Source organism: Hevea brasiliensis, chromosome 16 (genome assembly GCF_030052815.1).
Source record: "Hevea brasiliensis isolate MT/VB/25A 57/8 chromosome 16, ASM3005281v1, whole genome shotgun sequence".
In the NCBI taxonomy this organism is placed as follows: Eukaryota; Viridiplantae; Streptophyta; class Magnoliopsida; order Malpighiales; family Euphorbiaceae; genus Hevea; species Hevea brasiliensis.
The window spans coordinates 56,910,246-56,929,072 of record NC_079508.1 but is presented as its reverse complement, the minus strand read 5'-3'; the positions used below and the strand labels follow the sequence as shown (position 1 = coordinate 56,929,072).

At 34.0% G+C, this 18,827-nt stretch overlaps 2 protein-coding genes across 2 annotated transcripts; one reads left to right on the top strand and one right to left on the bottom strand.

Annotated features, from left to right (window-relative positions):
• The first annotated feature begins 9,877 nt into the window (after window positions 1-9,877).
• Window positions 9,878-14,398, top strand: LOC110666383 (putative serine/threonine-protein kinase-like protein CCR3). The gene is made up of 2 exons (XM_021826858.2): window positions 9,878-12,547; window positions 14,084-14,398. Exon 1 carries the CDS (start codon window positions 10,082-10,084, stop codon window positions 12,491-12,493), a length of 2,412 nt encoding a protein of 803 aa, XP_021682550.2. The 5' UTR covers window positions 9,878-10,081; the 3' UTR covers window positions 12,494-12,547; window positions 14,084-14,398.
• A 486-nt stretch (window positions 14,399-14,884) lies between these two features.
• Window positions 14,885-17,882, bottom strand: LOC110666384 (phosphoinositide phospholipase C 2). Its single transcript, XM_021826860.2, has 9 exons — window positions 17,469-17,882; window positions 17,191-17,387; window positions 16,730-16,865; window positions 16,411-16,641; window positions 16,108-16,316; window positions 15,892-16,009; window positions 15,628-15,780; window positions 15,447-15,533; window positions 14,885-15,269 (listed from the first exon to the last, which is right to left on the bottom strand). The coding sequence occupies exons 1-9, from the start codon at window positions 17,775-17,777 to the stop codon at window positions 14,976-14,978; spliced, it is 1,734 nt and encodes a 577-aa protein (XP_021682552.2). The 5' UTR covers window positions 17,778-17,882; the 3' UTR covers window positions 14,885-14,975.
• Window positions 17,883-18,827: the final 945 nt, after the last annotated feature.

The window sequence follows — 18,827 nt, the reverse complement described above, 5'->3', positions numbered from 1 at the left end:
TTAGTGATTTTTGCACAAAGGCAACAGTCTCAACTTCTACAACTATGCAACAAGTTGCCTACACAGATGGAAACCAAAGTTGTGGAGTTGATTACTCTTCCTATGGTGATGATTACTTGGAAGAACAAGCTCCTTATGCATGAGGATTTCAACAGAAACCTATAGGAAATGCTTATTCTAATGTGAACAACTCAACATGGAGACCACAAGCAACTTTTTCTCAACAAGGTCAAAGCTCAAACTATGCTCATAACCAGCAGTATATGCAGCAGAATTGACCTCAATTTCAGCCTCAAATTCAGCCCACAAGGTAACCACATCCTAGATATCAAGCAAGAGCACAATAAACCCTTTCATCTCTTGAACCGAAACCAATATTGGAAAGCATGATGGAGAAATTTTTTACTGAACAAAGCAAGATGAATAGCAAATTGGAGGAAGAAATGCAACACATGAGACAAACCATGGATCAATTACAAGCTCACAACTGTATGTTAGAGAATCAATTAGCTCAATAAGCAAGCTCATCAGGAAGTAAATCCTATGGCAAACTACCTAGCCAACCACAGAACCCTCATGAACAATGTAAGGTAGTGACCTTGAGAAGTGGTAAGAAAGTTGGTCAAGAGAGTGAAAACAAGAAAGAAGAAAAAGAGAGCACAAAAGAAGAAAATTCAGTTGAGAGCAAGAAGAATGAAAAAGAAGAAGAAAGCAAAAGTGAGCAAGATGAGGGAGAGAAACCATACATTCCACTTGAGCCTTATAAGCCCACCCTTCCCTACCCTCAAAGATTCATCAAGCATAAACTAGACAAACAATTTGGCAAATTTCTTGAAGTGCTAAAGAAGTTGTATATCAATATGCCATTTACTGAGGTACTATCCCAAATGCCAAGTTATGCCAAGTTTTTAAAGGAGATTCTTACTAACAAGAGAAGGCTAGAGGATTATAATACCATCAACTTAGGAGAGCAATGTAGTGCTATAATTCAGAACAAGTTACCTCCCAAACTCAAAGATCCGGGTGTGTTTTCCATTCCTTATCATATAGGTGATAATTGTGTCGCAAATGCCTTATGTGACCTTGGAGCTAGTGTCAGCCTAATGCCACTTTCAATATATGAGAAGCTGAATATGGGAAAGTTAAAGCCCACCAACATGTATCTTTCGTTGGCTGACCATTTAATTAAGTATCCAAAAGGCATTCTAGAAAATGTGCCTATTAAGATTGGGAAATTCTACATTCCGATGGATTTTGTCATTTTAGATATGGAAGAAGACACAAAAATTCCTATCTTGTTGGGAAGACCATTATTGGCCACTGCTGGTGCATTAATTAATGTGAAGGGTGAGAAATTGACACTTAGAGTGGGAGATGATCAAATGATATTCAATATCAATCCAGCCATGAAGAGAAAACATGAAGAATTTGAATCTTGTTTGCGGGTAGACATCATTGATGAGATTGTTCAAGAACATTTCAGAAAAAGCTATCCACAAGACCCTCTTAAAAATTGCCTAGTTCATGGTAGGAGCATTAATGATGACAATCCTAATATAGCTGCTTTTGCACAATACTTGAAGAGCTCACCACCACACCCTGACGCTACAATTTTTAAGCTTGAAGAAGTGCAAATTTTGGAGATTAAACCTCCATCATTAAAGGTAGAGGATGCCCCAAAGGTATAGATCTTAAACCTCTCCTTTCCAACCCCAGGTATGCTTTTCTTGGACCTAATAGAATATATTCTATTATAATTAATGCATCTTTGACTGATATTGAGATTGAAAAATTATTGAGAGTTTTGAGAGAATATAGGAGAGTTTTGGGATTTACAATTGATGATATAAAGGGAATTAGCCCAACACTTTGCTTGCATAAGATTTTCCTAAAGCCAAAACCACCACCACCACCTCCACCAGATGGCAAGGGCAAAGGAGTTGTTATTCTTGGCTAGACAGTTTTAATTGTAGCATTTATATTTCATGTTTTTATTTAGTTGTTTATTTAGTTAGTTCTTACAGTTACTTGTTTAGTTAGCTTTATCCTTTCATAGCTTGTTAGATTGTTTAGTTAATATTTTGTTTGTGTTTTTATTTGAGATAGTTGCTTATTTAGTATTTTTAGTTATTTGCCAATACATTTTTCTTTTTATTTTGACTATTTAATGCTTTACTTGTTTTGAATATGCTCATTTGGAATTTTTCTTGTTCAATGGCTATATCTTGATTACATTCTTACTTCCATATTTCATTTTGTACTTAATTGATTTCATAGACCCAGTTTTTCTTTTTGCAAAGTATATAGCAGCAGCTCCAAGATTTTCTTTAATTAAATTGGTTGCATCTTCAACGAGGTAACAATTTGCTACTACTTATGCAACATGGTAACATCTATCCACTTTCTTTTAAGTTCATTAGGCTTACTTAATCATTCTTTTTGCACATATTAGCCATACATTTTCTGTGCAGTATTAGAGTGAGCCTTTTGAATTATTTTATGGCCAAATTATCCCATACCTTGCATTCTTTTTTACATTGAGGACAATGTCCATTCTGAGTATAGGGGAGAGGGTAAATTTTTTGCAAAAATTATCTTTCCTTTTCATTTACATATAGTTACATAATCATTCATTAATTCATACTTATATATATTCACACATATTCACTGCATATGGTTTCATATACTTAGTTTTACGTACTTAGTGCATATAGGTTCATTACACATTCATGCATTTCATTTATTCATTTAAAAAAAAAAAGGATTTAAACCAGTCTTTGAATTCCAGAAGTTGCTTATTCAAGCAATCTAACTTGCCTCTAGATAGTTAGTGGAATGAAAGTTTCCAGCTAGGTACAAAGTTTTAAGCATTGTTATTTCTCTTACTTGATAGCAAAAAATTAATATATTCATCTAGGTATGCAAATTTTGATTAGTTATTTTGAGTTCTTGAGTGTCTGAATAAGCCTTTAAGGAAGAAAATTATTATTGTTGTCTCACCATTCATAGAACAAGCATCTTAGATCTTTCAAAGTGAAATTTTTATATTTCATTTGATAAGAATATGATTTAGGCATTCCTTTATATTTTAAATCTTATAAATAGCCTTAACCCACCTTAATTTCATTTCAACCCTTACAAACCCCCTTAAACCTTAATTTCCTAATTTCTTTGGAACCCAAATCATTTACCTAGCCATAAACCTAAACACTACCACCCATTTATGAGAATAATATTTTAGCAATTAAGTGCATTTAAAGAAAAAAAATTAAAGAGGATAAAAAAAACTTGGAGGATTAAAACATCTTCGAAAGTGCTAGAGTAATTGTGAAAAGCTGATTTTAAAAAAAAAGTCACCAAAATATCCCAAAGGCAATTTTGGGTGTGACATGAAATAGGGACAAATACAAAATAAAAAAAATATAAAAAGTAGTCTCTCTATATAATCATAGAAGTAAGCTAGCACTTGATATTCACTATGAATTTCTTTCCTCTTGAGTTAAAAAAAAGTATATATAAAAAAATTGAAATAAAAAAAAAAAGAGAAGAAAAATGAATATTTGATGCACTTTAAGTTTCATGATTAGTATTATTTTCATATTTTGTTTTCCTTATTCCCTTTCTTTGTTAACCACAATTTTACCTTATTTGACCCCATTACCACCTTTAAAATACCTAATGATTCTTTCAAAATTGCTTATTACATTAGTGAAGTTAGATCTTTTATGCTTGCATATGGGTTTGGCAATACAATCCTTCATACATTACTCACCATCTATTTGAGACACATTGGCTATCTATTTCATTTAGGTTTGTTTAGGCACAATTGACTCTTATAGCTGGTTGGTATTTGTTACTTGGGTTGATTGGTTAATTCTTAGTTATTCTGTAATTATTGAGAGTGATTGTTTCATTCTTTGTGCTTTGCTGGTGGGAATTTGGAATGTTGGTGGCTAAAAGTAAGTTAGTAGTTTGGATTAGTAATTTTTGTATTTTCAAAGACTAATTCTATTCCCTTCCAAATGAGTTTTAATGAAATTTTGCTTGGGGACAAGCAAGAGTTTGAGTATAGGGAAATTTGATGTATGCATTTTATATCATCATTTAGGTGTAATTTTTGTACATAATTTATCCTTGTTTATAGTTATTACTGTAGATATTAGCATATATTTAGTTAATTTTGCCTTTTTACACTTTTTAGTTTTATTTTTGGAATTTATTTATTTCATAGGTTAAATTTGGAGAATTCTAGTGTATTTTGATCAGAGCAGCCATTTGGAGGAAATTAGAGTTGAATTGCAAAATTTTGAAGTTGAGTTAAAGGAACAGAAAGTTGCACAACCTATGACACAGCTTGTGTTACAGGTTGTGTTGTTGTCAGATATGAAGTTTTTTTCAAGCAGAAAGTTACATAACTTACAACACAATGCGCAACACAATCGATTCAGCTTGTGACGTTTTAATAAAAACTGCTGACGTGATACTTTTGTTCTGATTTAATACATAATTTTCTCCAGAATCTTCTGTCCTTTAACCCATTCTAGGGCAGACCTCTGAAGCATTTATAAACACCTTTTTCTCTTTCTTTCAAGAGAAGGCAAAAATAGGGAGATTTTGCAAAAGAGAGAAGAAGAAAGGGGAGCACGTGAGATTGAGGCTTGCTGCAGAAAAAGGGACGCCATCTGCGACATTTCAGCAGTAGTTTCTTCACCATTTTTACTGAATTTTTCTGTCCCTTAGCTTAGATTTTCATTTCTTTTTCATTTCTATACTTGGGTTTGTTTTAAAATTATGATTTGTGAGTAGAACTTCGAGATTTTAGAGATGGGTCTATAAATATTTCTTTGTATTGTGGTTTTTGAACTGATTTAGTCATTTAAATGAGATTTGCTGCATTTTGATTTATTGCTTGTGAACTTGTTGCCTTGCTTGATGAATGGGCCCTCATTAAGTTAAGTTTTAATCCTTAATAGATGGACTGAAAAAGTGAATGTTTGAGATAGATAATCTTGTAATAAACTTAGTTTTCTTGGTGTTAGAGATAAGCTAAGAGGATTAAGGAGACTTTCAAAATCAATTAGAGCTTTAATTAGGTTTTTGTCAAGTTTGAAATACCATAAAAATAGGGTTTGATTTGATGAATACCAACTTTGAAATGCTTGAGAAAGGTTTCAAAGAACTAATAATTAATTTCCCTCAAAATTATAATTCTCGTCTGTTTAGCTAAATTGGGAATAAAACACATACAAATAATATTGAGAACCCTATCTCTAGAATCATTTTAATTTTCATTGAAATTATATTTAATTTCTCCTAATTTCATAATTAGTAATTTCAATTTAAATTTAAGTCATCTAGTTTAATTAATTGTTTGATTTGGCTTAAATTCTTCAAATACTAATTTTAATTTTAAATTTCATTTTTAATATCTTTAAATTTTAGCACTCTAATTAGCTTATTCCTTTAATTCCAATTTAAGCACAATTTCTTGTGGGAACGATATTTTTAAAACTATACCACTATAACCTGTGCACTTGCGGAAGCTATTTCACAGCAACATCACCTGATAACATGCTTAGTATACGATCCCATTAAGTTATGTTCTTAATCCAAGCACCGAAAGGACAAAATTAAGTGATAGATACTCAAGAAATTATACTTAATTAACTTAGATATATAAATAAACTAAGGATTAAGAGGGCCAATAGATTGATTAAAAAACTTAATGGGTATTGATTAATTTTAAACACCGTAAAAGTAGAATTTAGTTATTCAAGGCACTCTTTGTCTCACTCGAAAAAATTTTAAAAGGATTTGAAAATTGATCTCCTTGAAACACATAATTTTCATATATTTGACTAACTAAGCAAAATCCTAAAATAACTTAAATATAAACTATTAACTCCGGAATCACCTTTTGTTATTGTTGATTGTTAATTGCTTTTAAGTACTTAATACCTTTATTCCTGACATATTTCATTTAACTCAAATTATTTCTCTTAACTTTAGTGAAATTTTCTACTCAAGCAATATCTTTATTAAACTTGCAAATATACATTTTAATTCTCAAATTCTTTATTTAATTAATTGTTAATCTAAATTTAGTTTCACATCATATGATTGATTTTTCATTTGCAAATATTTGATTATTGACCTCCAACCATAATAGCTAACTATAATTGTTAGATTAAAGACTTTAAATTATGTGAGCATAGTCTCTTATTCGTTTATATTACAGGATTACTACAATTTTCCCCTACTTCAACCGCTAATCATATATATGTATTTTATGTATTTTTTTTACTTAAATTTAGTCTATCATGAATTCAAAATATAAAATGTATGGTGTGACCTATCTATTAAACACATGAGTTTCATATATTTATACCTTGGATCTATGATGGATCGAGTTTAGAAAAAAATTTCATGTATTTTATATTTTTAAGTCAAGTCTTTAATAAGTTATATGAATATATTTATGTTTGAAATGAAAGAGTATTTAAATGTATATTTTGAATAAAAAACAAAAATATCAATATAATATTAAATATAGATGCCAGTTTCACCCGATTTGATTTAATGACTGTAGTTATATTACTCGTAAGTAAATTCGTATTTGAGTTTCCATTTTTTTAATTTTCATTTATATAATGCTATAAATTAATTATATGAAATTGATCTTAACTAAAATCAATTCCATTCAAATGTAATGAAATTTATGCAAATAAATTATTTTAACTACAAAATCCTTATAAAAGATATTATTCTCATCCTCTTGCCTTCTCATATACTCACATTACTATTTATTTCTCTCTTACACTTAAATTTAACTTTTTAATTCACTGATCCAACCAACCTTTACCTTTCTTTTATTTTTTTTTTCTGCTAATTGTTTGCTTCGATTGGAGGCTTCACATGTGTCTACAACTTTAATTCCTCTTCTATTATTCATTTATTTATGATTATTATTTGTATTTATAGAGTCATATTAATACACGGGTCCTCCATATAGAGTACTAGTCATTCGAGATCCCACATCGATTATAAACAGCGTGTACAAGCGATTTATATGGGTTAGCATACTTTGATAAAATTATAATAATTTTATCAAGAAATTTATCTTATCCCTGAATCATCTGTGTATATATATACTTCTAGATAAAAAAAAGATTAAAATGATCCCTCTATAACATTTTATTTAATTTTTTTTTTATAAATATTCTTTTGTGAAGAATTCATTGAAAATTATATCCTTTATAAATTTATTCATAATTTTAATGTATATATATACATGAGATTTTTTTTAAAAAAATTATTATTTTAATATAGTTGGTTATTATGAATTTAAATAAAGTATTCAAACATTCATTATTTCATACATACAATAAAAGTAAAATTTTGAAAACATCTTTTTCAAATTTTAAAATAAAAATATTATTAAAAAAATAGAAGAACTAGGAAAATGAAATGAAAACGGGAGGAGAGGAGTCAATTTGCATAAGCTAATGATTCAATCGTTGTCAGACATCAAAGGAAAAAATAAAAAAATAAAAGATATAGAATAAGACTTCAAAATGTGGACTACCGCACACATACATATCACATCACTGCTTGCTTCAGCAATCCGGGAGGCTTTTGTAGAAAAGTCGCTGAACTACTTCTGTCAACATTCAACGTGTCGGCCGTTGAGTGGGTAATCACCTTACATTCGCGGTGTCACGAGTACGTTATCATTGTCTTAATTTCTAGCTGACTACCTCCCGAATCCCGGCGACCTAATATACAGATTCAGATCGTTGTACGCGCGACACGAGCACATCTGCTTTCTTTCTTTCTTTTTTTTTTTAATAAATTTGTTATTTTAACAAAATGATTAATTAAAAAAATAAGAGATTTAATTTAAAATACATCATTTATATAAAAAAAAATAAAAAATTCGAGAGAGGAATCAATAAGAGGAAGTAAGGAAAAGAGAGGAATGAGGAAGAACAAAATAGAAGGCTTACTCTTATGCATGATTCTCTATTGTTACAGTAGGCCCACTGGCCCAGGTTTAGATTCTTATTATTCAAAAACTAAATTACTTATTTATATCAATTAAATATTTTATTAAATAATTTATTAAATTAAATAAAAAGTGAATAAAAATGGATAAAAGGATTACATAATTTATTAAACTAAATATTAGAAATCAATAAAATTAATTTTTAAATAGTAATTATAATATAATTTCAGGATATATAGTTTACTCACTGAAAAATTTATTTATTAAAAATCATGAGCTATTTGCTAATGGGAATATGGATAAAAATGAATGGGCTAAGCTAAACTAAGATGTTAAAAGGGCAGCCCAACTGAATTGGCCGCCAATCCCTCAACCAAACATGACGAAATCGAAGCCCTAGCCGCTGGCGCTGAGTAGGACCGACCACGGAGTCACAGAAAAGAGAGCTCTTTTTCCCCCCTGTTTATTTGAATTTGCGAAGCTTGCTAATCGATAGACAGTAGAAATGAGAAGATTCCTTAGATTAGGAGCCAGGCAGCGGTTCATTCTCATCCATCGACAGTAAGCTTCTCTTGCCGAATGCTCCTTCAGTTCATGCAATTGATGCATCAACACTTTATGATCAGATGGAATGGATGAGAATTTGATGAAATCAGCCGCATAATTGATTTCTGGGTGAGCTTAGCATATAAACTCTGTCATTTATGCTACATCAGCATATGTAGAGTAACTATGAATGCTAAAAATAGGATAAATTGCTAAGTTGGTACTTAGATTAGTGTTAAAGAGTCCTGTGCGAGCGTCTACTGGCCCATTAGTTGTTATGGTTGGTTGAGACACTGGGGCAATTCAAGAAGTTTTATTGCTTATCTCATTAAATCTTTATAGGTTAGCAGCAGCAGGATAAATCCCATTTTTGAAATGCTAAAGAAGTATTTGGGAAGTTGGTTGGCATTACTCTGTCACTTTCTGCTACCAATTTTTGTTTAAATGCTGTTTTTGCTCCTACTGCCTCTTCAAGAATAAATGCATACCTAATTTCTTAGAATCCGTAACAACTTCATGATAGAGGCTGGAATAATCATTAAGAGGATCAAGGTAAATTCAAAGTTGATTCGTTGAAGTTCATTGTGGATCTTCCTCTTATTCTTGCTGTTTGTTGTTGTATTATACACTGGCACCAGAGGAAGGTTAAAGACAGCTCTAATGCCCATGACAAAAATGTGGACAAAATAATTTGTTTCTGGAAAGACCATGGAGGATGTTGAATATCAAAGTTTTGCTGGCTGCCTTATGTCCTCTTGGGGCCAGAAAGTTTGTGCCTTCCTTGGGGAATGGGATGATGGGAGGGGGCCTAGTCAGATCAGGTGCTACAATAACTTGAAATTATTATCTGAGGTTTTGATAAATTTTGTGGAGGAACATTTGCCACTCTATTCAACTCTATAGGCAACAACTTCTCGTTTTACTGTATTCTGACGGGCGTCTCATCTGCAAATTTTGTCTAATTTTGGACACCCGCTGCGAATGTAATTATTGTCCGCCTTCTTCATGTCATTTTATATGAATTCGATTAGTTAGCCCTTTGGTGACATTATCCTGCAAGTGCCTGTTAATATCATCCCAGAACTTAAAAAAAGTTCGAGAAATTTCCTTTGACCTCACGCACATTCCGCTGTAGCTTGAAATGGTTTCAACTTTCAGCCAAAGGAAGCTTTTGATTTGATTCAATTCAAGCTTTGAGCTTCTTCACTAGCAAGATTTCAATTCATGCTGACCGGTCTCCAAGTGCTAAATAAATTTGGAAGGTTAAAAAACTCAGAGTTTTAAGTTAGAACTGCTAACAAGCAAATTGCTTCTTCTGTGGAAATAAAAATTTGCTTAAAACGACCTATCGTATACCATTCAACAATACAATCCATTTCGAGGGACCACACGCTCCACGCACTACTCTTTTTAGTTTTTAGTCTGTGTCTCGTATTTTTATCCCTCCTTCGGTGTCTTAAGCTTTATTCTTGTTGCTTCATTTTTTCAGCTTTCAATGAAGAAGAGAGGTGCCCCATTCCAATCTTTCAAATGACACACAACCCTTCCTATCTCACCATTGTCTTTATCATCACTGCTATTACCTCTCTGCTCTACACTGCTACTGTGGTAGACGGCCTTGGCTCTGCCTCCACCATCGCTGTCACCTATAGCACTGCTACTGTCTGCGGTATCATTGCCGGTGAGCCCATCCAAAGAATCCAATGCTACCAAAATGGCCATGTGATCTCTATCCAGCCCAGTGTTTCCTTTGAATCTATATCTGGAGGACAGACCTTCTTCTGTGGCCTCCGCTCTGGAGGCTTCAGTGTTTTCTGCTGGGAGACCGTAGCTACAAAAAACTCAAGCTTTCAACCCAAGCGCATCTACCACAGTAACAACATTCAGCTAACTGATCTAACCGTTGGAGATGATCAGGTTTGCGCAAGAGAGGTCAACTCTGGCATAGCTAAGTGTTGGAGAGGCAAAGGCAGAGGTAGATCTCCTTTTCCATCGCCTGCGGTGGCTCTAAAGTTTAGTACACTCACATCTGGGAGTGGCTTTACGTGTGGAATTTTGAGGAACAACAGTAGAGTTTATTGTTGGGGTAATAATGATGTTGGAGCTGCGATTCAAAGACAGTTTGGGAATTTAAAGATGTTAAACTTGGTTGCTGGAGAGTCTCATGCTTGTGGATTGAATGCCAGTGGGTTTCTGGTGTGTAAAGGAAGCAACGGGTCAGGGCAATTGGATGTTCCTTTTAGTTCGGCTTTTGCGTTTTCAGGTCTTGCTCTAGGATCAGATTTTAGCTGTGCTATTAAGCAAAGCAACGGATTAGGAGCATGCTGGGGTGGGACAAATAAACTCCAACTTAATAGCAAAATATTGGAAAGCGTTCCCTTTGAGTTGATTGTTGCTGGTTTGGATTTCACATGTGGGCTTACAACGGGGAATTTATCGATTATTTGTTGGGGTCTGGGATGGTCTAATGTGCTTCATCATGGAAATGAGCTTCCACTGGGAATTATGATTCCAGGTTCTTGTGTTCAGTCTTCTTGTGGCACATGCGGTGTGTATCCAGACTCTGAGGTTTTGTGTGATGGGTCTGGGAATATCTGTAAATCATGCCAGATTGATCTTCCAATTGCCGTGCCCTTGCCTCCGAGAATAACACCACCATCTCAGCAAGTACAACCACTTTCTCCATCAAGGGCCAAAAATAAGCTTTCTTTGGCTTTTGCGATTGTCGGATCTGTTGGTGCCTTTGCAGGCATCTGCACTATTATTTATTGTTTACGCAGATTTTCACATCATAATTCTGTGCAGCCCTCAATTATCAATCCCAACCTGAAAGTGAATGCTGCTGCTATGACTAACAATGGTTCTACTACCCCATCTTTAAGATCATATTCTGTTAGGCATCAAAGCTCGAGAAGATTGGGGCGCCAGAGAAGTGGATCATCTTCTAAGCGTACAGACAAGACTCAGAAATTTTTCCTATCAGAGCTTGTTGCTGCTACAAACAATTTCTCATCGGAAAACAAGATTGGTGCTGGGAGCTTTGGCATCGTTTACAAAGGCAAACTTGCCAATGGTTTTGAAGTGGCTATTAAGAGAGGGGAAACTGGTACGAAGACAAAGAAATTCCAAGAGAAAGAAAGTGCGTTTGATTCAGAACTAGCATTGTTATCTCGGCTTCACCATAAGCATTTAGTGGAACTAGTTGGTTTCTGTGAAGAAAAGGATGAGAGGCTGTTGGTTTATGAGTACATGAGCAATGGATCTCTTCATAGTCATTTACATAACAACAACAATGTTGAAAAGAGTAGCAGCATTTTGAATTCCTGGAAAATGAGGATCAAAATTGCATTGGACGCTGCCACGGGAATCAACTATCTCCACAACTATGCGGTGCCACCCATAATTCACAGAGATATCAAGTCCTCAAACATACTTCTAGATGCAAATTGGAGTGCTAGAGTATCCGATTTTGGGTTATCATTAATGGGGCCAGAATCTGATCAAGAATTCATGTCAACCAAGGCAGTTGGAACAGTAGGATATATTGATCCTGAGTATTATGTATTAAATGTGCTAACAGCCAAAAGTGATGTTTATGGTCTAGGTGTTGTGTTATTAGAGCTTTTGACTGGAAAGAGAGCAGTGTTCAAGACTGAAGAAGAAGGTGCAGGGCCAATGGGACTTGTGGAGTATGTATCACCACTGATATTATCAGGGGAAATGCAAAAGGTGTTGGATAAAAGGGTGGGGCCACCAGAGATGCATGAGGCCGAAGCCGTGGAGTTGATGGCCTACACAGCAATGCATTGTGTAAGCTTGGAAGGAAAGAAGAGGCCTGATATTGTTGATATTGTTGCTAATTTGGAGAGAGCGTTGGGTCTTTATGAGGAGATCCCTGCTAGCTTCTCCACTATCTCATTCTCCATTCCATCATCAGACTGAAATTTCCACGCTAAGGAAAAAAAAAAAAAAAAAAAATTCGGCTCCTTGGTCTCTGTAAGTTGCTTCCTAACATCTGCTTTTTCTTTCCCCATATAGCCAGTGCACTACCCTACGTAGTTGTTAGTACCCTACATTGTCATTCTTTGTGCAAGTATAACAAAAATACGAAAGTTAGCTGTGACTGACATGATGGTCCCTATTATCTTGTTTGTGGTGTGATAGGAATTCACTTTGGATATTGGAGCCGTTCCTTTTCTTTTGGTCTCAATATTGAAGTTTCTTTCTTTATCAGTTCACTTTACCTTTTTTTTTTCAATTTTTAAGTTGTCAGGACTATGAATTAGAGATATATTTGCTGGGAGACACAAGGGCAAGGGGATTTATTATGTTGCCAAGCAAAATAATCACACACTTTAGTGGGATCTGAATCACATGGGAGTAATATTAAGTAGCTGATTTTCAATGGAACAACCTATGTCCTTTATTATTACGCAAAGTAGATTCAGATCTGTCTTAGGTTTGTGCACAACTTGGGAAGGTTTAGCTATTTTTCAACCATAATACGCCTTGAATGGCAGGAGAGGCATGTGATGTGAGACCCATCATAGCAGGAACAATTTGAGGCTTTAGAAAAGAAATCAAACCAAATTTGGCAAATAATTGAAGTTACTTAGCAAAAAGACAGGCAGTTACGTTCAAAGGTGGCATCCTGCCTTGTAATGTTTCTTTTTTCTGTCGCATAGATAATATACACAGTGATGGGAATAAACCACTATCAAAATCATGGCCATATCATGTGGCCTGTGTTGCAGGATGTAGATTTCTAAGAGAAATCCGAAAAGTCTAAATGATCTGGTGAACATGGATTTTAATATTGTTCTTTGTTTGTCCAGTTAAGTAGAGCATGTGATTTGTTTTTGAAAAAAAAAATAATGAATAGAAGCTAATAGTTGGTTAGAGTGGGATACATATATTACTACGAACTTGACCTTTTAAAAAAAGAACAAATAAGGGTCCCAGATGACAACTCCAACCCCAACTCTATGATTTTTTACTTTAAAATGAACAATATACTATGAATGCTTTGATTACTTTGTGGCACGAATCTGCATTAGGTGCCAGTTGTTGTTTCTCAAGCTGAGACTTAATAAATTTGCATTTGTTCCTTGTTACCATTCCTATTGTGGTCCCTATTCCTTGAGTCTAATCATCCATTGGCATCTCAAGTGTTTCATGATACAACACACAGCTCCAATTCATTTTCTACTACTTCATAAATAACATGTCATATCATAGGCCCAATAACAGCAAATAACAAGAGCATACTCTGGTAAAATAATAATAATAATAATAATAATAATAACAAGGGGCATAATGCACTGTTCATGCGGTGGGATTGGCATATTTTAATTCAAATCTTGAATTTAGAGTCTTCTTTTAATTGTCAACTCCTGTAGCTTCACAAGCATACTTTCTGAAAAAAGCAGGTTTTCGATATATCAATTATTAAATCATTATCGAGGATGGGAATAATTCTCCAGTGTTTTCATGTGATGTTGACTTGCTGGTATCTTGCTTGCATTTCTGCAGAAGGTTGGCTAATACATGAATTTGTGCATGGGGTGATTGCTGATCCATTTACTTGGTTCGGGTATTTTTTTGGCTCATTCGCTATCCTCGGGCTAGGGAAGTCGGAACACTAACAGGCCGACAACTGCGATTGGACTGGACTTGGCACAACTCAATCAAAATGGCACAAGCCACTTTGGCTTGGTTGCCTTGGATTTTATATGACCTTCAATTTTTCTTTGCAAGATGTGGGAATTCCCCACATTCAACTTGTTTTTTTTCCACAGTATACCGGTAAATTTAAGGCATAATAAAAATTTCCATTTTTCTTTAGCATATGGTGACCTCCTCAACTAATCATTAGGCGACTCATAGAGAATTCAAACAAGAACCGAGAATAAACTTCATAATTAGACACGTTGACCACTAAAATTTTTCACCCAACTGGCGGCTTCTGCCATGTCATCAAGTACAGAAAAAATATAAGAGATAAATGGAACCGCTTGTGGTAGATCTGACATCCCCATTTGGGATTTCAGTCTCAACAAACAGTTTTAGTTTGTTCATGGAATGCTTCATCCCTTCTTATTTATTAATTAATCATCTATTTGATGAAGAAATAATTGCAGATTTTTATTTTATTGTTGCAAACAAGGTTACAGTGTATTGTCTCTGTGATGGGGAAATCTTTATATATTTTTGATTTGTTTGTCCAGTTAACATTTTCTGCAGTCTGGCAATGGATTATCTTGTACATAGATGGATCTATGTTTTCTCAGTACCAGAGCACGCATTGTTTTCAAATTGCAAGTTTGCTATATGTAAAAGCAATAAAAGCATATCTGCAGCATGAGTGGTATATGGTATGTACACGACCTTCAGTAATAGCATAGTGCATTGCAGTACATTAGGATCAAGCAAATTCAAATTGCATAAGGAGCCTTACATTCTTGTATACATCTCCTCTACGATCATGTAATGGCACTGCTCGAATCCCAGTTCTCAACTCTGATACAGGATAACATGTTTGGCCTCCAAAGTCATGTTGTCCTGATGAGTCATACTCAAAAACCTCAATCCTGAGTATAGCCAATTCAGGAACAGTCAGTTTGAACTCGAACTCCTCGTTCCATTCTGGTAGCCAGTCATCTTCTCTTATTTTTGTTTTCTTCTTAGCTTTATCTGCTGGGACTCCAGCAATTGCAAGCTGCAATCAGATCAATCAGTCCTCAGTAACTTTTTCTCCATGTTCATATTCCAAAAGGTAGATCAATTTCAGAGGTAAATCTAGAATTCCACCCAGCCAACAAATTATGACAATAGTGTTCTGCATTATGAGTAGGATAATTTGTATGAGGATTACGATTGCCATAGATATTCTTACTTTGACAAAGAAGTCAGGTGGGGAATACAGATCAAAATGTGTTCGCCGAAAATCCAAATCCCACCCTTCCCCCATGAAGACTTTCACCTGTTAACATGATGATAAATCGATATTGAATTCAGTATTAAAGAAATGAAAAATAGTAAGCTAAATCACTCGAATACTGTCGAAGTCCACACACCTTCAAAATTCTTTTTACAAGTAATTGCTCGGTGGGATCAAAAACCTTGTTGTTTGGGCCAAGTCGCAATAAGAAATCAGGTTTTTTCACATAACCACAGCCACCGTTTGCTTTAAACATCCCATGCATCACCCAGAGGTATTTCCCATAGCCCTGTCAAGGAGAAGGGAAAAAGAAAAAAAAGAAATGGTAAAGCAAACCCATATTAAATCTAAATTTTGGAGGTATTGATGTCAAATTAGACACCTCAGGAAGAAGAGTAACCTGCATATTAAATGCAACCATTTGAGCTCCATGGGTCCAACCAATAAAAGGATCATAATTAGAGGAATCAAGGCGAGAACCTTTGGGGTATACCCGCAGCAAATTCCGCTGAGTGAACCTTAAAGTAGGCAGTCATATGACTGATGATTGTTATGGCCAAACAACAATTACCTGAGATGATAGGCTGAATAGTGAATATGATCACAGTTGAGTTACCTGACAATATCGGTTCCATTTGTTCTTGCAGCATTTTCAAGTTCTTGTTCACTCAAACTGAGACGTCTAACTTTGTCTGAATCTACGTTTAGCCAGTTTTCTAATGGACCTTTCAGCTTCCCTGCATGAATGGCAATTAAATTCCTGTATTCAGGAACTGTCTTCTCTTCTTCTTCATCTGGAATGTGTTCTTCCTGATATGGCTGGTCCTGCATATTGAAAGACCAGCAAGCAATTAAGAAAGCAAATTGAGTAGCATTAGGAGCAGGTGCAGAAGCAGCATGCATGTTACTCCAGATGCACCTTATCATTAGTTTCAAGTTCACTTTCGGAAGATGCCTTCTCATCCTTCCAGTGTTCTTTCTTTGATGATTTCCTTGTCTCATTTTCCTTGATATTCTTAGTTTCAATATACTCTTTCGGTGGTTTAGTGGATATCATAACTCTTTTCTTCAATGATTCTGGAGAAGGAAATTCTTTCATTTGATCTGATTTGGGGCAGAACAGCATGTCTCCAAATGTTTTAGTGACCATCTACTGGCGAACAGAGTTCGGTCAAACTAGAGTTACACTAAAAAGCCTTGCAAAATGGTAAAATTCCATGGGATAGGGTCATGCTCACCTTGGCTACCTTGGACTGAAGATCTGGAGTTAGATGGTCCTCAAAAGTTATCACAACAGGATAGTCAGATGCATGGAAAGCATTTTCTTTAATAGCAACTAAACATTTAACGAGGTCTACTGGAGAAGTAAGTGTCCTGCATTTGTGAAAAAACTTTGAATGCTTGGGGTATATGCCAAAGTTGAAGCATAACTGGTCCAGGATCTTGGCCAATCTTTGCAAGAGACTATACTGAGTGGTTTAGTCATCTTTATTTTTATGTTCCAATTAATTATGCAATAGTGTAGCCTCCTTGATGAATGTTATAGAAACTAGCATGATCTGAAGATTATGATTTGCTTTAATTTCATATGTTCATTATCCTCTTTCATCGTTTACAATTTTAATGATCTTTAATATATTAAGAGATGTGAGATTAAGATCACATTATAATATAAAAATAACTGAAAAATTAAATATACCCTCCATGGCGAACTTCAACATTGTCTTTTTTGGAATTTGGCCACAAATCTAACTCAATTACTCTTACGCCTCTTCGTAGAGCATTTATGATGGGTTGAATACTGCTGTCACTGCTAAGTTGATTTCCAGTCAAGTAGGAGTTATGGCCCGTGAACATGAAATAATGAGCCAGTGGAGCATCCATGTCGTGGTGCACCTGGAATCAAAGGCATTTCTTCAACTAATTAATGTCAGGAGATAAAAAATTGGGAAAAATGAAAAAATGTTAATAGATTACCCCACTAGATGGAGAGAGAGCAGCATTGAGATCGCTCATAAGATATCGGAAGAAGGCTTCCAGGTGGAGACCCTTTCTTTGGAAGATGTTGAGATGCTTGAGGCTGTTGAAGATGGCTTGAGCATCATTCTTTGTGGCTTGTTCTTCTCCTTGAATTTCAATCAGAAACCTGTGCAGGTCGTCGAGGGTCATGGTGCCATTGTGCGAGTATTGGTTGAAGAGGAATTTGACGTCTTCAGGAGGCTCAAGCAGCCTGCCCTTGAATATTCTCCTGAAACAGAAGCAGACCCTGAAAGACTGCTTGGACATCGTCGGTTACAGACAGAGAAATGAGAGTCTAGTTTCCAAGTTGTTTATGTTTTCATGTATATATATCGTCTTCTTAAATCCAGAAAGAAAGATAGAATGAACTTAATAAATGGCTATATATTCTCAAGAATTGCGTTTATGCAAAGTGAGAATCTGTACTCATGCACATATTGCAAGAAAGCTATATTTTTATGTGTTTCATATTCCTTCTCTCTCTCTCTCTCTCTCTCTCTCTCTCTTATCTTTAATTAGAAGAGTGCAAGAAGCGCGTTGCTGTGTCCGTATAACCTATATCTATATTCTTATATAATATAAATATAAATATAAATATAAAATAACATTGGTCTCTAAAATAGGTTTATTATTTTGTCCTTATCTTATTATTATGTAACTTTTAATTTCTTAATACGTAAGATAAAAATTTAAATAAAATTAATATACATTTATATTTATGAATTATAATCAAAAAAATATATTTTTTTATTAATAATAATAATTAATATGTATATATTAAATAAAATTTATTATTTTTAATAATACCAATAATTAATATGTGATTTTTTGAGTTATCAATGCTTGGTATAAGTATTTTTTATAAAATTAATATATATATCTATATTTATGAACCATAATTGCAAAAATTCTTAAATTTAGATATTTGCAAGTATAATAGCTAAGTGATTGTCCATAATTTTAATGCATTTTATTTCTATCTTTTTTTACTTATATTTTATCATTAATTGTTAAAATTAATATGTACATATTAAGTAAAATTTATTGATGTTACCAAATTTATCGTCAGATTATTATTTCTAATCATTTATTGGTATGACTTTGATTTTCGTATTCTTAACATAACATTTATATGCATTTATATTTATATAAATATTATAAAACTGAGTTATAAAATAAGATTATGACGTAAATTTGGCTTATAATGTGAATATAAATACGCTAGTGATAAGTAAAATAAAAAATAATTAATGAATATAACAATGTCATATAAAAAGCCATAGTTATAAGTATATAATCATGAATGAATACTAAATA

Coding starts and splice junctions, on each gene's coding strand:
- LOC110666384 (XM_021826860.2), bottom strand. CDS start 17,777: ATGTCCAAGCAGTCTTTCAGGGTCTGCTTCTGTTTCAGGAGAATATTC. Junction 16,642..16,729: donor TTCAGTCCAAGGTAGCCAAG/GTGAGCATGACC, acceptor GTTCGCCAGTAG/ATGGTCACTAAAACATTTGG. Junction 15,270..15,446: donor CACCTGACTTCTTTGTCAAA/GTAAGAATATCT, acceptor ATCTGATTGCAG/CTTGCAATTGCTGGAGTCCC.
- LOC110666383 (XM_021826858.2), top strand. CDS start 10,082: ATGACACACAACCCTTCCTATCTCACCATTGTCTTTATCATCACTGCT.